This window comes from Theropithecus gelada, chromosome 3, assembly GCF_003255815.1.
Source record: "Theropithecus gelada isolate Dixy chromosome 3, Tgel_1.0, whole genome shotgun sequence".
In the NCBI taxonomy this organism is placed as follows: domain Eukaryota; kingdom Metazoa; phylum Chordata; class Mammalia; order Primates; family Cercopithecidae; genus Theropithecus; species Theropithecus gelada.
In genome coordinates, this window is record NC_037670.1 from 56,589,544 (window position 1) to 56,608,625 (window position 19,082).

The 19,082-nt window shown below is 40.8% G+C and overlaps 1 protein-coding gene across 1 annotated transcript in view; it reads right to left on the reverse strand.

Annotated features, from left to right (window-relative positions):
• SEPT14 (septin 14) overlaps positions 1-19,082 on the reverse strand; it is a 72,570-nt gene that overhangs the window by 47,355 nt on the left and 6,133 nt on the right. Inside the window, exons 3-5 of the mRNA XM_025378361.1 lie at positions 9,220-9,340; positions 7,555-7,750; positions 5,972-6,158 (exon numbers count right to left, since the gene is read on the reverse strand). Coding sequence (XP_025234146.1) covers positions 5,972-6,158; positions 7,555-7,750; positions 9,220-9,340 — 504 coding nt within the window. The remainder of the gene's footprint in view (positions 1-5,971; positions 6,159-7,554; positions 7,751-9,219; positions 9,341-19,082) is intronic.

Sequence of the window (19,082 nt, forward strand, 5' to 3'; positions counted from 1 at the left end):
TTGAAGACAGCATGTTTTGTTAGGGCTGAGTGCAGAAAAGAATCTGATAATATAACAATTTCTGTTACATGTATATTGGCCTTCTATTTTTAAAAAAGAGGATATACTTTTAACTTTTTTTTTTTTTTTTTTTTTGCGAGAGAGAGAGGTGCCCTGTCTGCAATGCGGTGGCATGATCACGGCTCACTGTAGCCTCAACCTCCCGGGCTGAAGCGATCCTCCCACCTCAGCCTCCTGAGTAGCTAGAACTACAGGCACATGCTGCCATGCCTGGCTATTTTTTTGTATTTTTTGTAGAGACAGGGTCTCACTATGTTGTTCAAGCTGGTCTTGAACTTCCAGGCTCAGGCAATTCTGCCTCTTCAGCCTCCCAAAGTGCTGAGATTACAGGGGTGAGCCACCATGTCTGGCCCTTCTAAATTTTTTATGAAAAATAATTTTAGATTTATGGAACAGTTGCATGAGTATTACAGAGAAAGAAATTGAGGCATCATAATTTTCCCAAAGCCACACAGTGAGCAAGTAATAGGGACAGGTTTGTGAAAGCAGGTAGCTTGAACCCACTGTCCATGCTTTTTTTTTTTTTTTTAATTTTGAGATGGAGTTTCACTCTTGTTGCCCAGGTTGGAGTGCAATGGCGCCATCCTGGCTCACTGCAGCCTCTGCCTGCAGGTTCAAGCAGTTATCCTGCCTCAGCCTCCCAAGTAGCTGGGATTACAGGCATGTGTCACCACGCCCAGCTAATTTTGTATTTTTTAGGAGAGACGGGGCTTCACCATGTTGGTCAGGCTGTTCTCAAACTCCTGACCTCAGGTGATCTGTCCGCCTCGGCCTCCCAAAGTGTTGGAATTACAGGCGTGAGGCATGGCTCCTGGTCCACCCCATGCTTTTAATCACAGGAAGCGCTAGACATTTTTTCCAAGGTCACAGACACCTAGCAAGTGACAAAGCAAATATTCAAAAGCTGCTTCCACTGACGAGTCCTGTGAACTTTATATATACAAAAATTAAAATTCCTTCTGTACAAATAAATCTACAACATTGCACACTCTGGGTTTCATAAACATTCAATGGACTGATTTTCTGTATAATAAAACTAAACTACAAAAAACTGCTGAATAATTAGAAAAATTAATCAAATGAACAGAGTCTCATATCGATTTTGAGATTTTGCTGAAGCCATGGGGCTTAAGCAGCCTATTGAAAGAAAGTCCTCGTGTGTCCCAGGTGTTTGCTGGAAAGAATTATGCTTTTCTTAGCTGTTTCTATATAACAAGCAGTAGCTGCCTGCAGGCTCTTGTATTGTGAATCCTCTGATACAATCTGTAACCAGGATCACAAAAGCTTTCTGTTTCACACCGTCGGTGGTACTAGTCAAACATCAGTGGGATTATGTTATAGTATCATATAGTACATTTTATTTTAAAAATACAGGCATCCCCCATTTTCCACAGTTTCTCTTTCTTCTTTCTTTCCCTTTCCTTCTTCTTTTTTCCTTCCTTCCTTTTCTTCCTTCCCTCCCTCCCTGTCTCCCTTCCTTCCTTCCTCTTCCTTCCTTCCTTCTTTTCTCTCTCTCCTTCTCTCTCTCTCTCTCTCTCTTTTCTTTCAACAGGGACTTGCTCTATTGCCCAGGCTGGAATTGCAGTGACATGATCTTGGCTCACAGCAGCCTCGAACTCCTGGGCTCAAGTGATCCCACAGGTGCAAACCACCATGCCTGGCTAATTTTTGTATTTTTTTGTAGAGACGGGGTCTCGCTACATTGCTCAGGCTGGTCTTGAACTCCTGAGCTCAAGTGATCCTCCTGCCTTTGCCTCCCAAAGTGCTGAGATTACAGGCATGAGCCACAGAGCCCAGCCCAGTTGCACTTTCCACAATTTCCCATAATCAACAGCAGTCCAAAAATATTAAATGAAAGATTCTAGAAATACACAATGTACACGTTTTAAATTGCATGCCATTCTAAATACTGTGACGGAAAGTTATGTTGACCCACTCCATCTCACCCTGGATATGAATTATCTCACTGTTCACCTCATTTTATCTCAACGTGTGGGCATTGTATTATCTCACATCGTCATAAGAAGAATGAGCACAGTATAATAAGATATTCTGAGGCCAGGCACGGTGGCTCACACTTGTAATCCCAGCACTCTGGGAGGCCGAGGCAGGTGGATCACCTGAGGTCAGGAGTTTGAGACCAGCCTGGCCAACATGGTGAAACCTCATCTCTACTAAAAGTACAAAAAATTAGCCGGGCGTGGTAGCGGGCGCCTGTAATCCCAGCTACTCAGGAGGCTGAGGCAGGAGAATCACTTGAACCCAAGAGGCAAAGGTTGCAGTGAGCTGAGATCGCGCCACTGCACTCCAGTCTGGGCAACAAGAGCAAAACTCTGTCTCTGGGGGAAAAAAAAAAAAAGGATATTTTGAGAGACACAGACAACATTCACATAACTTTTAGTACAGTGTATTGTTATAATTGTTCTACTTTATTATTAGTAACTATTGTTAACTCCAGTCTGCATCTAAGAAACTAACAATAGTAACTAATAATAAAAGAGAACTGCATCTCATTTATAAATAAAACTTTACCATAGGTATGTATGCATAGAAAAAAGCATAGTATATATTGGGCTCTGTACCATGCATGCTTTCAGGCATCTACTGGGGATCTTGGAACTTACCCCCAAGGGTGCTACTCTATAGGCAAATGGCCATGATCTGGGAGGTAAGTCAAGGTTGAAATCTGTCGAATGTGAATTGTCTCCCCCAGCAACCAAAAAATTTATATGTTGAAGCCCTAACCCCCAGTACCTCAGAATGTGACCTTAACTGAGATAAAGCCTTCAAAGAGGTGATTAAAAAGTGAGAATGGGTTGGGCATGATGGCTTACTCCTGTAATCCCAGCACTTTGGGAGGTCGAGGTGGGCAGATCACCTGAGATTAGGAGTTCGAGACCATCCTGGCCAACATGGTGAAACCTCGTCTCTACTAAAAATACAAAAATTAGCTGGGTGTGGTGGTACACGCCTGTAATCCCAGCTACTCAGGAGACTGAGGCAGGAGAATCACTTGAACCTGGGAGATGGAGGTTGCAGCGAGCCAAGATCATGCCATTGCACTCCAGCCTGGGCAAAAAAAAAAAAAAAGTGAGACTGTTACAGTGGGCCCAATCCAAACTGACTGGCACCCTTGTAAGAAGATAAAATATGAGGCCAGGCACAGTGGCTCATGCCTGTAATCCCAACACTTTGGGAGGCCGAGGTGGGCAGATCACCTGAGGTCAGGAGTTCAAGACCAGCCTGGCCAACATGGTGAAACCCATCTCTGCTAAAAATACAAAAAATTGACCAGGTGCGGTGGCTCACACCTGTAATCCCACCACTTTGGGAGGCCTAGGCGGGCGGATTTACGAGGTCAGGAGATTAAGACCATCCTGGCTAACGCAGTGAAACCCTGTCTCCACTAAAAATACAAAAAACTAGCCAGGTGTGGTGGCAGGCGCCTGTAGTCCCAGCTACTTGGGAGGCTGAGGCAGGACAATGGCGTGAACCCAGGAGGCGGAGCTTGCAGTGAGCCGAAATGGCACCACTGCACTCCAGCCTGGGTGACAGAGTGAGATTCTGTCTTAAAAAAAAAAAAAAAATTAACTGGATGTGGTGGCGGGCACCTGTAATTCAACTACTCAGGAGGCTAAGATAGGAGAACTGCTTGAACCCAGGAGGCAGAGGTTATAGTGAGCTGAGATCACGCCACTATACTCCAGCCTGGGCAATAAAAGCTAAACTCCGTCCAAAAAAAAAAAAAGATAAAATGTGTACACCCAGGAGACACCAGGAGAAACACCATGTGAGAACACAGAGATAAGGTGGTCATCTGCCAGACAAGGACAGAGATTTCAGAAGAAAGCACATCTTCTGACACGTTGATCTTGGACTTCTATCCTCCAAGACTGTGGGAAAATACATTTTCATTGTTTAAACCACCCAGTCTATGGCATTTTACTATCCCAGCCCTAACACTCTAATGCAAATGCTTTAAATATTAACAGAAAAAAATAATTATGATATATATATATTATAAAATAACAGGTACAGTCATGGCATTTCAGTAAATGAGGGGCCACATATATGATGGTGATCCCATAATATTATAATACTATACCTTTGCTTTTTGTTGTTGCTGTTGTTATTTATTATTTATTCATTTATTTATACATGTATTTATTTATTTATTTATTTACTGAGTCTTGCTCTGTCACCCAGGCTGGAGTGCAGTGGCTTAATCTCAGCTCACTGCAATCTCTGCCTCCCTGGTTCAAGCGATTCTGCTGCCTCAGCCTCCCGAGTAGCTGGGATTACAGGACCCTGCTACAACACCCAACTAATTTTTTGTATTTAGTAGAGACAGGGTTTCGTCATGTTGGCCAGGCTGGTCTTGAACTCCGGACCTCAGGTGATCCGCCCACCTCAGCCTCCCAAAGTGCTGGGATTACAGGCGTGAGCCTCTGTGCCCAGCTATTTATAGATCTATTTATTTAATTTCTGGATTCAGGGGATATATATGCAGGTTTGTTACTTAGATATATTGAATATTAGTGAGGTTTTGACCTCTAGTGTGCCCATCACCCAAATAGTGAGCACTGTACCCAATAGGTAATTTTTCAAATCTCAACCTCCTCCCACCCTTCCCCCTTATAAAGGGCCCAGTGTCTATTATTTGTCTAATACTGTACTTTTTTTATGTTTAGATACACAGACAAGGCCAGGCATGGTGGTTCGCACTTTGGGAGGCTGAGGCAGGCAGATCACTTGAGGTCAGGAGTTCAAGACCAGCCTGGCCAACATGGCAAGACTCCGTCTCTATTAAAGATACAAAAATTAGGCTGGGCGCAGTGGCTCACGCCTGTAATCCCAGCATTTTGAGAGGCTGAGGTGGGTGGATCACCTGAGGTCGGGAGTTTGAGACCAGCTTGACCAACATGGAGAACCCCGTCTCTACTAAAAATGCAAAATTAGCCGGGCATGGTGGCGCATGCCTGTAATCTCAGCTACTTGGGAGGCTGAGGCAGGAGAATCGCTTGAACCCAGGAGGTGGAGGTTGCAGTGAGCCCAGATCACACCATTGCACTCCAGCCTGGGTGACAAGAATGAAACTCCATCAAAAAAAAAAAATTAGCCGGGTGTGGCGGCACAGGCCTATCAGGCCTGTAGTCCCAGCTACTTGGGAGGCTGAGGCCGGAGAATCACTTGAACTCAGGAGGCGGAGGTTACAGTGAGCCGAGATCATGCCACTGCACTCCGGCCTTGGAGAGAGTAAGACTCCGTCTCAAAATAAAATGAAATAAAATAGATACACAGATACTTACCATTGTGTTATAATTCTACAGTATTCCGTACAGTATCATGCTGTCCAGGTTTGTAGCCTAGGAGCAGTAAGCCATACCATCAAAGACTATCGTCTAGGTATGTAGTAGGCTAGATCATCTAGGCATGTGTAGGTACACTCTATGATGTTTGCATAATGATGAAATCACCTAAAGATAGGTAACTACACTTGCATGCACGTGCCTTCAAGATGTGTTATTATCTCGAAATTAATATTACATCGTGAAAGGTTGGGACCAGGAACAATGGCTCACGCCTGTAATCCCAACACTCTGGGAGGGTGAGGTGGGTAGATCACTTAAGCCAGAAGTTCAAGTTCAACCTGAGCAACATAGTGAAACCCCGTCTCTACAAAAAATACAAAAATTAGCCAATCTTGGTAGCACATTCCTGTAGTCCCAGTTACTCGGATGGCTAAGGTGGGAAGATTGCTTGAGTCCAGGAGGTTGAGGCTGCAGTGAGCTATGATGACACCACTGCACTCTAGCCTGAGTGACAAAGCAAGACCCTGTCTCAAATACAAAAAAAAAAAAAAAGAAAGAAAGAAAAAGAAAAGAAAGCTTGGTGGATTTACCAAACATACCTTACTGTCAAGGTTCTTCATTGTTAATAGATCAAGAGACTTCAGGGAATGTCCTGTAGGTGAAATGAAGTAAAGACACACGTGGATGCGAGAATCATGGTACTCAAACAAGGAACGTTTAATCTTCAGTTCTTCTTGAAGATAGGCCTCAAATTGGGCATCTATGTAGTCAACTATTGGTTGGTAGCTAAAAAAATAATTTATACATTTAGCATAACAGACTTATAAAATCTAAAGCCTGCTTTTTGACGACTTAATGAACAGTTAACATGTATGTAAGCAGTTTGCTATAGTGATAAAAAAAAAGTTCATAACATGTCCATACAAAGATACTAATTCCAAACCAATAATTAGGTTCATGCTTTACTCTATGATTATGTAAAATGTAAACATAGAGGAAAGCTGGGGGCATCCGACAGGGGACTAGTATCCAGAATATAAAAAGAATGCAAGCAACTAAACAGCAACAACAAGAAGAACAAATAATCCCATTAAAAAAGTGGGCAAAGGACATGAATAGACATTTTTTAACACCAAAATACAAAGTAAAACCACAATGAGATATCATCTTACCTCAGTCAGAATGGCTATTGTTAAAAAGATAAAAAATGGCTGGGCACGGTGGCCCACGCCTATCATCCCAGCACTTTGGGAGGCCGAGGCAGGTGGATCATGAGGTTAGGAGTTCAAGACCATCCTGGCTAACATGGTGAAACCTCATCTCTGCTAAAAATACAAAAATTATCCAGGCCTGGTGGCGGGTGCCTGTAGTCCCAGATACTTGGGAGGCTGAGGCAGGAGAATAGTGAGGACCCAGGAGACTGAGCTTGCAGTGAGCCGAGATTACGTCACTGCACTCTAGCCTGGGCTACAGAGCAAGACTCTGTCTCAAAGAAAAAAGATAAAAAATAACAGGCCAAGTAGAATGGCTCATGTCTGTAATCCCAGCACTTTGGAAGGCCAAGGTAGGAGGATCACTTGAGGCCAGGAGTTTGACACCAGCCTGGGCAACATAGCAAGACCCCATCTATACAAACAATTTTTGAAATTAACCAGGCATGGTGGCATGTGCCTGTAGTCCCAGTTACTCAAGAGGCTGAGGTGGAAGGACCACTTGAGCCTGGGAGGTCGAAGCTGCAGTGACCTGAGCTTGTGCCACTGCACTCCAGCCTGGGTGATGGAATGAAAAACTGTCTCAAAAAATAATAATAATAATAAATAAATAATATAATTTGGCAAGGATACAGAGAAATGGGAACCCTTAGACACTGTTGGTGGGAATATAAATTAGTACAACCTCTACAGAAAATTTGTACAAATAAAGTCAAATAAAGAAATAAGGAAATAAGCTAAAACTAATAGAAGCTGTATTTAAAATTTTTTGCTATAACTGGTTCAATAAAAATCTTGTAAGAAAATCAATTATATACAAAAGTATTAATCTTGTAAGAAAAGAACATTACTTAGGAAAATAATAAAATCTGGACGAAAGGGTATTACTTACACAAATTAGTCTATGGCAAAGGAAGTTGAATTCTTTGAAATAAGAAAACCTTTTTTAATTTAAATAAGAAAACACTAACCTGGCTTCTTTGTCTATTTGATCACCATATCCCACTGTCTCCACAACAGTCAATTTCAACTGAACATTGCTTTCCTGAAGCTCATATGTCTGAATTTGAAGTCCAACATTTGAGTAAAAATGTGAGGATTTGTTATCTTTCAAGTTAGTATTAAACAATGTGTCAATCAGTGTTGATTTTCCAATTCCAGTTTCCCCTGTAATAGACATAGATTCATTGTCATAGGGGCATAAAGGGGCTGAGAAGAAGCAACACTTTGAATTCCTACAGTGGTTTTTTAAAATCTTAGAAAGTTGAACTCATAGAAGTAGAGAGTAGAATACCGGTTACCAGAGGCTGGGGGAGCAGGGAGAAAGGAAAGGTGGACTTGTTGGTCAAAGGGTACAAAGTTTCTTTTTTTTTTTTTAACTTTTATTTTAGGTTTGGGGGTATACGTGCAGGTTTCTTATATAGGTAAGCTCATGTCATGAGGGTTTGTTGTACAGATTATTTCATCACCCTGGTACTAAGCTTGGTACCTCATCGTTATTTTATCTGATCCTCTCCCTCCTCCAAACCTCCACCCTTAAGTAGACACTAGTGTCTATTATTCCCCTTTTTGTGTCCATGTGGTCTCATCATTTCACTGCCACTTATAAGTGAGAACATGGCACATATTCTCAGCCATAAAAAAGAAAGAGATCATGTCCTTTGCAGGAGCATGGATGGAGCTGGAGGCCATCATCCTTAGCACACCAACAGAGCTCATTGCAGCACCATTCGCAGTAGCAAAGACATGGAATCAACCCAAATGCCCATCAATGATAGACTGGATAAAGAAAATATAGTACATATACACCGTGGAATACTACACAGCCATGAAAAAGAATGAGATCATGTCCTTTGCAGGAACATGGATGGAGCTAGAGGCCATCATCTTTAGCAAACTAACAGTTTCAAACAGACAGGAGAAAGAAGTTTTGAGATCTATTGCATAGCAGAGTGACTATAGTCAATGTATTGTATATTTCAAAATAATCAAGGGAGTTAATTTCAAATGTCTCATCATAAAAAAGTGATAGGTAAACCGGGTAATAGATATGTTAATTCACTTGATTGAATCATTCCACATTGTAAACATTTATCAAAACCTCACATTGTATCCATACATGTAAATAACTATGATTTTTCAATTAAGAATAACATTAATTTTAAAAATAAATAAAGGGTTTCAAATACTTCAAAGACTGGGATGGCCTTGAAAGTATACATGCTAGCCCTGGTTCTCTCACTCATTAACATAATGGAGAAAGAAAGTATACACTAAGCTACATCAGGCTTTTAAAAGCACAAGAATGTTCCAATTTTTAACAATCATTACAGGTCCAGTGTGGTGTTTATGCCTGTAATCCCAGCACTTTGGGAAGCTGAGGTGGGGGATTGCTTGAGCCCAGGCAGCTGAGGCTACAGTGAGCCACAATCACACCACTGCACTCCAGCCTGGGCAACAGAGTGAGAACCTGTCTCAAAAAATAAAAGGATTACATAATATGGCTAAGATGAGAATCACTGTAAACATGAAGATATATTTGAATTAATAGCATCAATGTTACACTGCTTAAGATAAGTTGAAGTGAACACTGGGAAAAATGAAGGAATAGTTCAAATGAGGTGTCTGACACTTACCCACACAGAGAATATTAAAAGTGAATCCTTGTCGGATAGATCTGTTCACCAACTGATTGGGCAAACATTCAAAACCAAAATGTCCAATCGTAGTTAAACAACGAATATTATTTTCTTTTTGCTTAAATAAAACAAAAATTTAGAGTTTTGTGTTAGAATAGAAAATGAAGTCATTTGAAAGGAAAATTATTATAGTACATCAAAGAAGTTAGAATTGATTATCATTTGATTATCATACCTCAGATGCAATATATAATATACATATTAAGTAAATTTGTGAAAATAGAAGTCTGTGTTCAAACACATAGATTTGGCTATTATTTTTATAAATAAAGTGAATCTATCTCTCAGCACACTCAAAGCGGCTCTGTTTCTAAATTTTAAAAGAAATGGGGGACAGCTACAGTGGCTCATGCCTGTAATTCCAGCACTTTGGGAGGCCAAGCCAGGCAGATCACGAGGTCAGGAGTTCAAGACCAGCCTGGCCAACATTGTGAAACCCCATCTCTACTAAAAATACAAAATTAGCCAGGCATGGTGGTACATGCTTGTAATCCCAGCTACTCGGGAGGCTAAGGCAGGAGAATCACTTGAACCCGAGAGGCGGAGGTTGCAGTGAGGCAAGAGCGCACCACTGCACTCCAGCCTGGGCAAAAGAGTGAAACTCTGTCTCAATAAACAAACAAATAAATAAATATATAAATAAAATAGGGAATTAAGGACATACTACAAGAAACTCTAATATATTACTCTAACATAATAAATTCTTTCTTCCATAAGAAAAAAGAAAAAAACTTTAACATCCTTTCATTCTGTTGCAGCATGTTAATATAGTGAGAAAATCCCACACATGTTAATCCAGATGCTTCTCAACTTATAATGAGGCTATGTCCCAAGAAACCCCTCCTAAATTGAACATATTGTAAGTCAAAACACCATTTAATACACGTAACAAAGCTGAACATTATAGCTCAGCCTTGTCTGCCTTAAAAACGCTCAGAACACTTACATTAGCCTACAATTGGGCAAAATCAATTAACGCAAAGCTTATGTTATAATAAAGTATTGAATATCTCATGTAATTTATTAAATAAAGTGAAAAACGGCACTATCATAGAGTCAACAATTTAAGTTGAATGATTGTAAGCTGGAGATCCTCTACATACGTGAGGAAACCAAAATCAATTTGAAATTTTTAAAAAATCAAATGATGTATACTTCAAATTTGTTATATACCCTCTGAGGACTCGTGTTATATCAAAGAAATCTACTACTAATAACCCCATTCCAGAAAATTTGAAATCCATCAGTATTATACACAAAGTTACCAACCGATCATTTTTAAAAGGTTAAAAGATAATTCACTTTTTATTTCTAAGCACTTTTATTTTTAAAATGGGAATTATACAACCCCCTCCACACCTAAAAACACATTAAATACCACTTTGCAATGACAGCTCAGCATACTTCACAGTTCTTAACACTATTTTATGAGGAATACAAAATGCCTTTTTATCTAAATTAACAAGCTTTAAAATGTTTTAGTATATGTGAGAATAAAGGAATTATAAATCCGTAGGAAAGATGTTAACGTAGAAGCATCAACAATTAGCTCAGTAGATGTTGTCTACGTTTATTTTGTACCTTTATAAAACAAGAACATGCTAACTGGCCTGGGAGGCAGAGGTTGCAGTAAGCTGAGATCTCGACTCACTGCAACCTCCATTACCCAGTCTCAAGCAATTCTCCAGCCTCCCGAAAAGCTGGGATTATAAGCATGCGCCACCATGACCAGCCAATCTTTGTATTTTTTGTAGAGAAGGGGTTTCACCATGTTGGCCAGGCTGGTCTTGAACTCCTGACCTTAGGTGATCCACCTGCCTGGGCCTTCCAAATTGCTGGGATTACAGGTGTGATCCACTGCACCTGGCTAATTTTTGTATTTTTGGTAGAGACGGGGTCACACCATGTTGCTCAGGTTGGTCTTGAACTCCTGAGCTCAAACAATCCTCCTGCCTTAGCCTCCAAAGGGCTGGGATTACAGGTGTGAGCCACTGGGCCCAATCTACTAACAGAGATTTTAAAACAGCTACTATAAACGTGCAGAGACATAAAGGAAAGTGTGCATACACAATGAGTAAAAAGACAAAAATCCCAGGAGAAAAACAAAAATTATAAAATTAAGATAAAAGCAGAAAGCATGGCCAGGCGCATTGGCTCACGCCTGAAATCCCAGCATTTTGAGAGGCCAAGGCAAGTGGATCACTTGAGGTTAGGAGTTCGAGACCAGCCTGGCCAACAGAGTGAAACCCTGTCTCTACTAAATATACAAAAATGAGCTGGGCATGGTGGTGGGAGCCTGTAATCCCAACTATTCGGGAGGCTGAGGCAGGCGAATCCCTTGAGCCAGAGAGGCAGAGGTTGCAGTGAACTGAAATTAGACCACTGCACTCCAGCCTGGGCGACAGAGGGAGATTACATCTCAAAAATAAATAAATAAAAGCAGAAAGCAAAGAAACAGGAAATAAGTCTTAGAGAAAATTAAATAAGCAAAAATTTGCTGTTTTGAATTGATAAGATTGATAAACACCTAGCTGGACTAATAAAAACACCCAAAACAGCCGGGCACAGTAGCTCATGCCTGATAATCCGAGCACTTTGGGAGGCCAAGGCAGGGAGATCACCTGAGGTCAGGAGTTCGAGACCAGCCTGACCAACATAGAAAACCCCCCCCTCTACTAAAAATACAAAAATTAGCTGGGCATGGTGGCATGCGCCAGTAATACCAGCTATTCGGGAGGCTGAGGTAGGAGAATCGCTTGAACCCAGGAGGCAGAGGTTGCGGTGAGCCAAGATCACACCACTGTACTCCAGTCTGGGCAACAGAGCAAGACTCCATCTCAAAAAAACAAAAATCAAACAAAAAAACACCCAAAACACAAATTGCTCACAGCAGAAATGAAAGAACATTACTACAGACCACACAGATAACAAAATTATAATAGACTACTATAAACACATTTATGAACACATTTTGCCAATAAATTTGAAATAACTCTTTTGCCAACAAACTTGAAAATAAATACATTTCATTGGAAAAGAACAAATTATAAAAATGACACAATGGGAAATAGGAAATCTGGAGTCATATATCTATTGAAGAAATTATAGTCAAAAACCTTTCCACAAAGAAATCTTCAGGCCCTGGCCGGGCGCGGTGGCTCAAGCCTGTAATTCCAGCACTTTGGGAGGCCGAGGCGGGCGGCTCACGAGGTCAGGAGATAGAGACCATCCTGGCTAACATGGCGAAATCCCGTCTCTACTGAAAATACAAAAAAATTAGCCAAGCGTGGTGGTGGGCACCTGTAGATCCAGCTACTCGGGAGGCTGAGGCAGGAGAATGGCGTGAACCCGGGAGGTGGAGCTTGCAGTGAGCCGAGATCGCACCACTGCACTCCAGCCTGGGTGACAGAGCAAGACTCTGTCTCAAAAAAAAAAAAAAAAAAGAAACTAGGCCCTGCTAGTTTCACTATTGAATTCTATCAACAAGCAGTCGGCCGGGCGCGGTGGCTCAAGCCTGTAATCCCAGCACTTTGGGAGGCCGAGACGGGCGGATCACGAGGTCAGGAGATCGAGACCATCCTGGCGAACACGGTGAAACCCCATCTCTACTAAAAAATACAAAAAAACTAGCCGGGCGAGGTGGCGGGCGCCTGTAGTCCCAGCTACTCGGGAGGCTGAGGCAGGAGGATGGCGTAAACCCGGGAGGCGGAGCTTGCAGTGAGCTGAGATCCGGCCACTGCACTCCAGCCCGGGCGACAGAGCAAGACTTCGTCTCAAAAAAAAAAAAAAAGAAAAGAAAAAGAAAAATTCACACAAACTCTCTACAAAACAGAAGAGGGGCAAATTTTTTCCAATGTATTTTATGAAACCAGATATAATGGCAATATAAACACCTGACAAGCCAGGCGCAGTGGCTCACGCCTGTATCCTAGCACTTTGTGAGGTCGAGGCATGTGGATGACCTGAGGTCAGGAGTTCGAGACCAGCCTGACAAACATGGTGAAACCTCATCTCTACTAAATATAAAAAATTAGCCAGGCATGGTGGCACGTGCCTGTAATCCCGACTACTTTGGAGGCTAAGGCAGGAGAATCCCTTGAACCCAGGAGGCAGAGGTTGCAGTGAGCCGCGATTACACCATGCACTCCAGCCTGGGCGACAGAGTGAGACTCCATCTCAGAAAAACAAACAAACAAAGAAAAAACACCTGGCAAAGATATCACAAAAAGAGAAAATTATACATTAATTTCTGTCATGTGCATAACTGCAAAAATTCTTTTATACTACCATAATTAAATTTAATTTTAATTGTACAACTAGTGAGTGTGCAAACAGATTTTTCTTAACAACTGAAATATTGAAATGAAAGATAATATTCCATTTGACCATTCCCCACATCCTATCTCCTTCCTCTTTTCCCTATTTTTATGATTTGTATGATTCTAAACATTAAAAAATACTTTTATATACACAAATATAGAGGTATTAAATTTTAAAAACACATACATGGCCGGGTACAGTGGCTCACACCTGTAATCCCAGCAATTTGGGAGGCCGAGGTAGGCAGATCACCAGAGGTCAGGAGTTCAAGACCAGCCTGGCCAGTGTGGTGAAACCTGGTCTCTACTAAAAATACAAAAAAAAATTAGCCAGGCATGGTGGCAGAGGCCTGTAACCCCAGGTACTTGGGAGGCTAAGACAGGAGAATTGCTTGAATCTGGGAAGCAGAGGTTGCAGTGAGCCGAGATCGCGCCATTGCACGCCAGCCTGGGCTACAAAAGTGAAACTCTGCAACTTTCTTTTTTCTACTAAAATTCTATATATGTTACTTAGCTAGCTTTATTGAGGAATAATTTATATATAATAAAAGTTACCAACTTTATGTGCACCATTTGATGAATTTTAACGAATGTGTATAGTAATGTAATCACCATCATGATCACCATATAGAACATTTCTGACATCCCTAAAGCTTTCCCTCTTAACCCTATTCAGTCAATTCATAACCCTCATCCCTCAATCCTGGCAACCTCTCATCTGTTTTCAGTTGCTATAATTTTACTTCTAGAATTTCATTTAGAAGAAATCATACTGCACGGAGTTTTTTTTTGTTTAATCTTAAAAAACATTACCAAATCAATTCACTTGTATATAAAAAAGATTATATATTAAAACAATTGACATTTATTCTAGAAACGCAAGGTTAGTTCAGCACTCAAAAATCCATAAATGATAAACTATAAAATATTGATACAAGAAACTGAAGAGGATACAAAAAAATGAAAAGATATTCCATGTTTATGGACTGAAAGAATCAATATCGTTAAAATGTTTGTACCACTGAAAGCGATCTACATATTTAACTCAATGCCTATCAAAATACCAATGACATTCTCCACAGAAATAGAAAAAAATAGGCCGGGAGCAGGGGCTCATGTCTGTAATCCCAGCCTTTGGGAGGCCAAGGCAGGCAGATCACAAGGTTAGGAGATCAAGATCATCCTGGCTAACATGGTGAAACCCCGTCTCTACCAAAAATACAAAAAAATTAGCTGGGCATGGTGGCAGGTGCCTTTAGTCCCAGCTACTTGGGAGGCTGAGGCAGGAGAATGGAGAATGGCGTGAACCTGGGAGACAGAGCCTGCAGTGAGCCGAGATCGTGCCACTGCACTCCAGACTTGGCAACAGAGCGAGACTCTGTCTCAAAAAAAAAAAAAAGAAAGAAATAGAAAAAGTAATCCTAAAATTTACATGTACCCACAAAGGACACAGAATATTCAAAGCAATGCTGAGTATTCTGGGTACACTGAAGGAATCACATTACTTGACTTCAAATTATAATACAGAACTACAGTAACCAAAACAGCATGGTACTGTCATGAAAACAGACATATAGACAAATGGAACAGAATACAGAACCCAGAAATAAATTCAAATATGTACAGTGAACTCACTTTTGACAAAGGTGCCAAGAGCATACAGTAGGGAAAGAAGAATCTCTTCAATAAATGGTTCTGGGAAAATTGGATATCCATACGTAAAATAATGAAAACAGAATCCTATCTCTCATCATATATAAAAATCAAATAAAAATGGATTAAAGAGCCGGGCGCGGTGGCTCAAGCCTGTAATCCCAGCACTTTGGGAGGCCGAGACGGGCGGATCACGAGGTCAGGAGATCGAGACCATTCTGGCTGACACGGTGAAACCCCGTCTCTACTAAAAAATACAAAAAAAAACTAGCCAGGCGAGATGGCAGGCGCCTGTAGTCCCAGCTAAATCGGGAGGCTGAGGCAGGAGAATGGCGTGAACCCGGGAGGCGGAGCTTGCAGTGAGCCAAGATCACGCCACTGCACTCCAGCCTGGGCGGCAGAGCGAGACTCTGTCTCAAAAAAAAAAAAAAATGGATTAAAGATATAAATCTAAGTCGTGAAACTATGAACCTACTAAAAGAAAATATTGGGGAAACTCTCCAGGATATTGACCTGGACAAATACTTCTTGGATAATGCCCTACAAGCACAGGAAACCAAAGCAAAAATGGACAAATGGGATCATATCAAATTAAAAAGCTTCTGCACAGCAAAGAAAGTGATTAACAAAGTGAGGAGACAACCCACCGAATGGGAGAAAATATTTGCAAACTATCCACCTGATAGGGGATTAATAACCAGAATATGTAAGAAGCTCAAATAGCTCAATAGGAAAAAATCTAATAATCCAATTTAAAAACTGGCAAGTGATTGGAACAGACACGTCTCAAAAGAAGACATACAAATGGCAAACAGGTATATAAAAAGGTGCTCAACATCATTGACCATCAGAGAAATTCCAATCAAACCTAAAATGATATATCATCTCACCTGAGTTAAAGTGTTTTTTACCCAAAAGACAGGCAATAACAAATGCTGGCAAGAATGTAGAAAAAAGAGAATCCTCTTACACTGTTGATGGGAATGTGAATTAGTATGGAGAACAGTATGGAGGTACCTCAAAAAACTAAACATAGAACTACTGTATGATCCAGCAATCCCACTGCTAGGTATATACCCAAAAGAAAGAAACTAGTACACCGAGGAGATATCTACACTCCCATGTTTGTTGCAGCACTATTCACAATAGCGAAGATTCGGAAGCAAGCTAAATGTCCATCAACAGATAAATAGACAAAGAAAATGTGGTACATATACACAATGGAATACTATTCAGCCATCAAAAAGAATGAGATCTTGTCATTTCCAACAATATGGATGGAACCTAACAATATGTTTTTTTTTGTTTTTTTTGTTTTTTTTTTTTTTTTTTTTGAGACGGAGTCTCGCTCTGCCGTTCAGGCTGGAGTGCAGTGGCCGGATCTCAGCTCACTGCAAGCTCCGCCTCCCGGGTTCACGCCATTCTCCGGCCTCAGCCTCCCGAGTAGCTGAGACTACAGGCGCCCGCCACCACGCCCGGCTAGTTTTTTGTATTTTTTAGTAGAGATGGGGTTTCACCGTGTTAGTCAGGATGGTCTCGATCTCCTGACCTCGTGATCCGCCCGTCTCGGCCTCCCAAAGTGCTGGGATTACAGGCTTGAGCCACCGCGCCCGGCCGGAACCTAACAATATGTTAAGTGAAATAAGCAAGTCACGGAAAGACAAACTTCGCATGTTCTCACTTATTTGTGGGAGCTAAAAATTAAAACAATTGAACTCATGGAGATAGAGAGTGGAAGGATGGTTATCAGAGGCTAAGAAGGGTAGTGAGGGTGGTGAGGGGATGGTTAATGGGTACAAGGATATAGTTAGATAGAATGAATAAGGTCCAGTATTTGATAGCACAACAGGGTGACTATAGTCAACGATAAATTGTACATTTTAGAAGAATGAAGGGTACAATTGAAATGTTTCTAACACAAAGAAATGAAAAATACTTAAGGTCGTGGATACCCCATTTATCCTGATATGATTATTACACATTATGTGCCTATAATAAAATATCTCATGTGCCCCATAAATATATAGACCTGCTATGTACCCATAAAAATTAAAAATTAAGGGCTGAGCATGGTGGCTCATGCCTGTAATCCCAGAACTTCGGGAGGCTGAGGCTGGAAGATTGCTTGAGCTCAGGAATTCGAGACCAGTCTGGGGAACATAGTGAAACCCTGTCTCTACTGAAAATAAAAATTTAAAAAATAGCTGGGTGTGGTAGTACATGCTCGTTGTCCCAGCTACTCCAGAGGCTGAGGCAGGAGGATCACTTAAGCCCAGGAGTTAGAGCTTGTGGTGAGCTATGATTGTGCCACTGCACGGCAGCCTGGGTAACAGAGTAAAACCCTGTCTCAAAAAAAATTAAAAATTAAAAAAATCAATAAACATATTTCACCATATTAATAGTATAAAGTAAAATCACCATATGACTGACTCAATAAATGAAAAATATTATATTGATGAATTGAATACCCATTTGTGATTTTTAAAGTCTATTAGTAAAATAGGAATTAAAGAGAACTTCCTCAATCCGATAAAAACTATATTAGAAAAAACTTTAAATCTAACATCATACTTCATAGTAAACATCTGAGTGTTTTCCTCACAAGACTGAAAATAAAGCAGAGATGTCAGCTCTTGTCATTTTTATATATTTTACTGGAGGTTCTTACCAGTCAATAAGGCAAACAAAAAGCATAAATATTCAAAAGAGTTTGTTATTTTATATTGAAAAAAGGTAGAAAATATACAAGAATCTACAGAGCATCTACCAGAATTACTAAGAGAATATATCGAAATTAAAAGCTATAAAGTCAATATACAAAAATCAGTTATATTCATTTCTAGTTTCTGCTCAGAGATGTAGAGAGCAGAAAAAAGACATCACTACTAACACTACAGGAATAAAATAATGGACTAAGGCAAGATCACAACTTTCTTTTTAACTCATCCTAGTACTGATGTTTCAGGTCAAAAAATTGTTCCAGAATTGAAGGAGAGACAGAAATCCACAGGAAAAGACAAGATGGGAACATTAACTTTTCTAGGCAAGAAAGACACAGACATGAGAAGAGTTCTAAAGCAAGGACCTAATTGCTAGACCATGCCTTGGCAGACAAGTAAAAACTTTGAGCCATAAACAGGAATCATCTGTAGCTGCTTTTTTCTTTCTTTCTTTTGTTCTTTTTCTTTTTTTTTTTTTTTTTTGAGACAGAGTCTCACTCTGTTGCCCAAGCTATAGTGCAGTGGCGCAATCTCGGCTCACTGAAACATCCACCTCCCGGGTTCAAGCGATTCTCCTGACTCAGCCTCCTGAGTAACTGGGATTACAGCCGCGCCACCACGCCTGGCTAATTTTTGTATTTTTAGTAGAGATGGGTTTCACTATGTTGGCCAGGTTGGTCTTGAACTCCTCACCTCGTGATCCTCCACCTCGGCCTCCCAAAGTGCTGGGATTACAGGTGTGAGCCACTGCACCCAGCCCTATAGCTGTTTTTTGTTTGTTTGTTTCCTGGTTTGGTTTTTATTTGTCCTTATTTGGAAATCTGTCATTCTAAGTAGAGAATAAAGAGTATATTAATTATATTTTTTAATTTATTAAGGTTTGATTTAATGTATGTATTTAATTTTTATTTGTAATTTCAACTTTTAGATTCAGAGAGTACATGTGCAGGTTTGTTATGCAGGGATATTCAATGTGCTGAGGTTTGAGGGTGTGAATGATCCCATCACCCAGGTACTGAGCATAGTACTCAACAGGTAGATTTTCTGCCCCTACCACCCCCTCAACCCTCTAGTAGTCCTCAGTGTCCATTGTTGCCATCTATGGCAT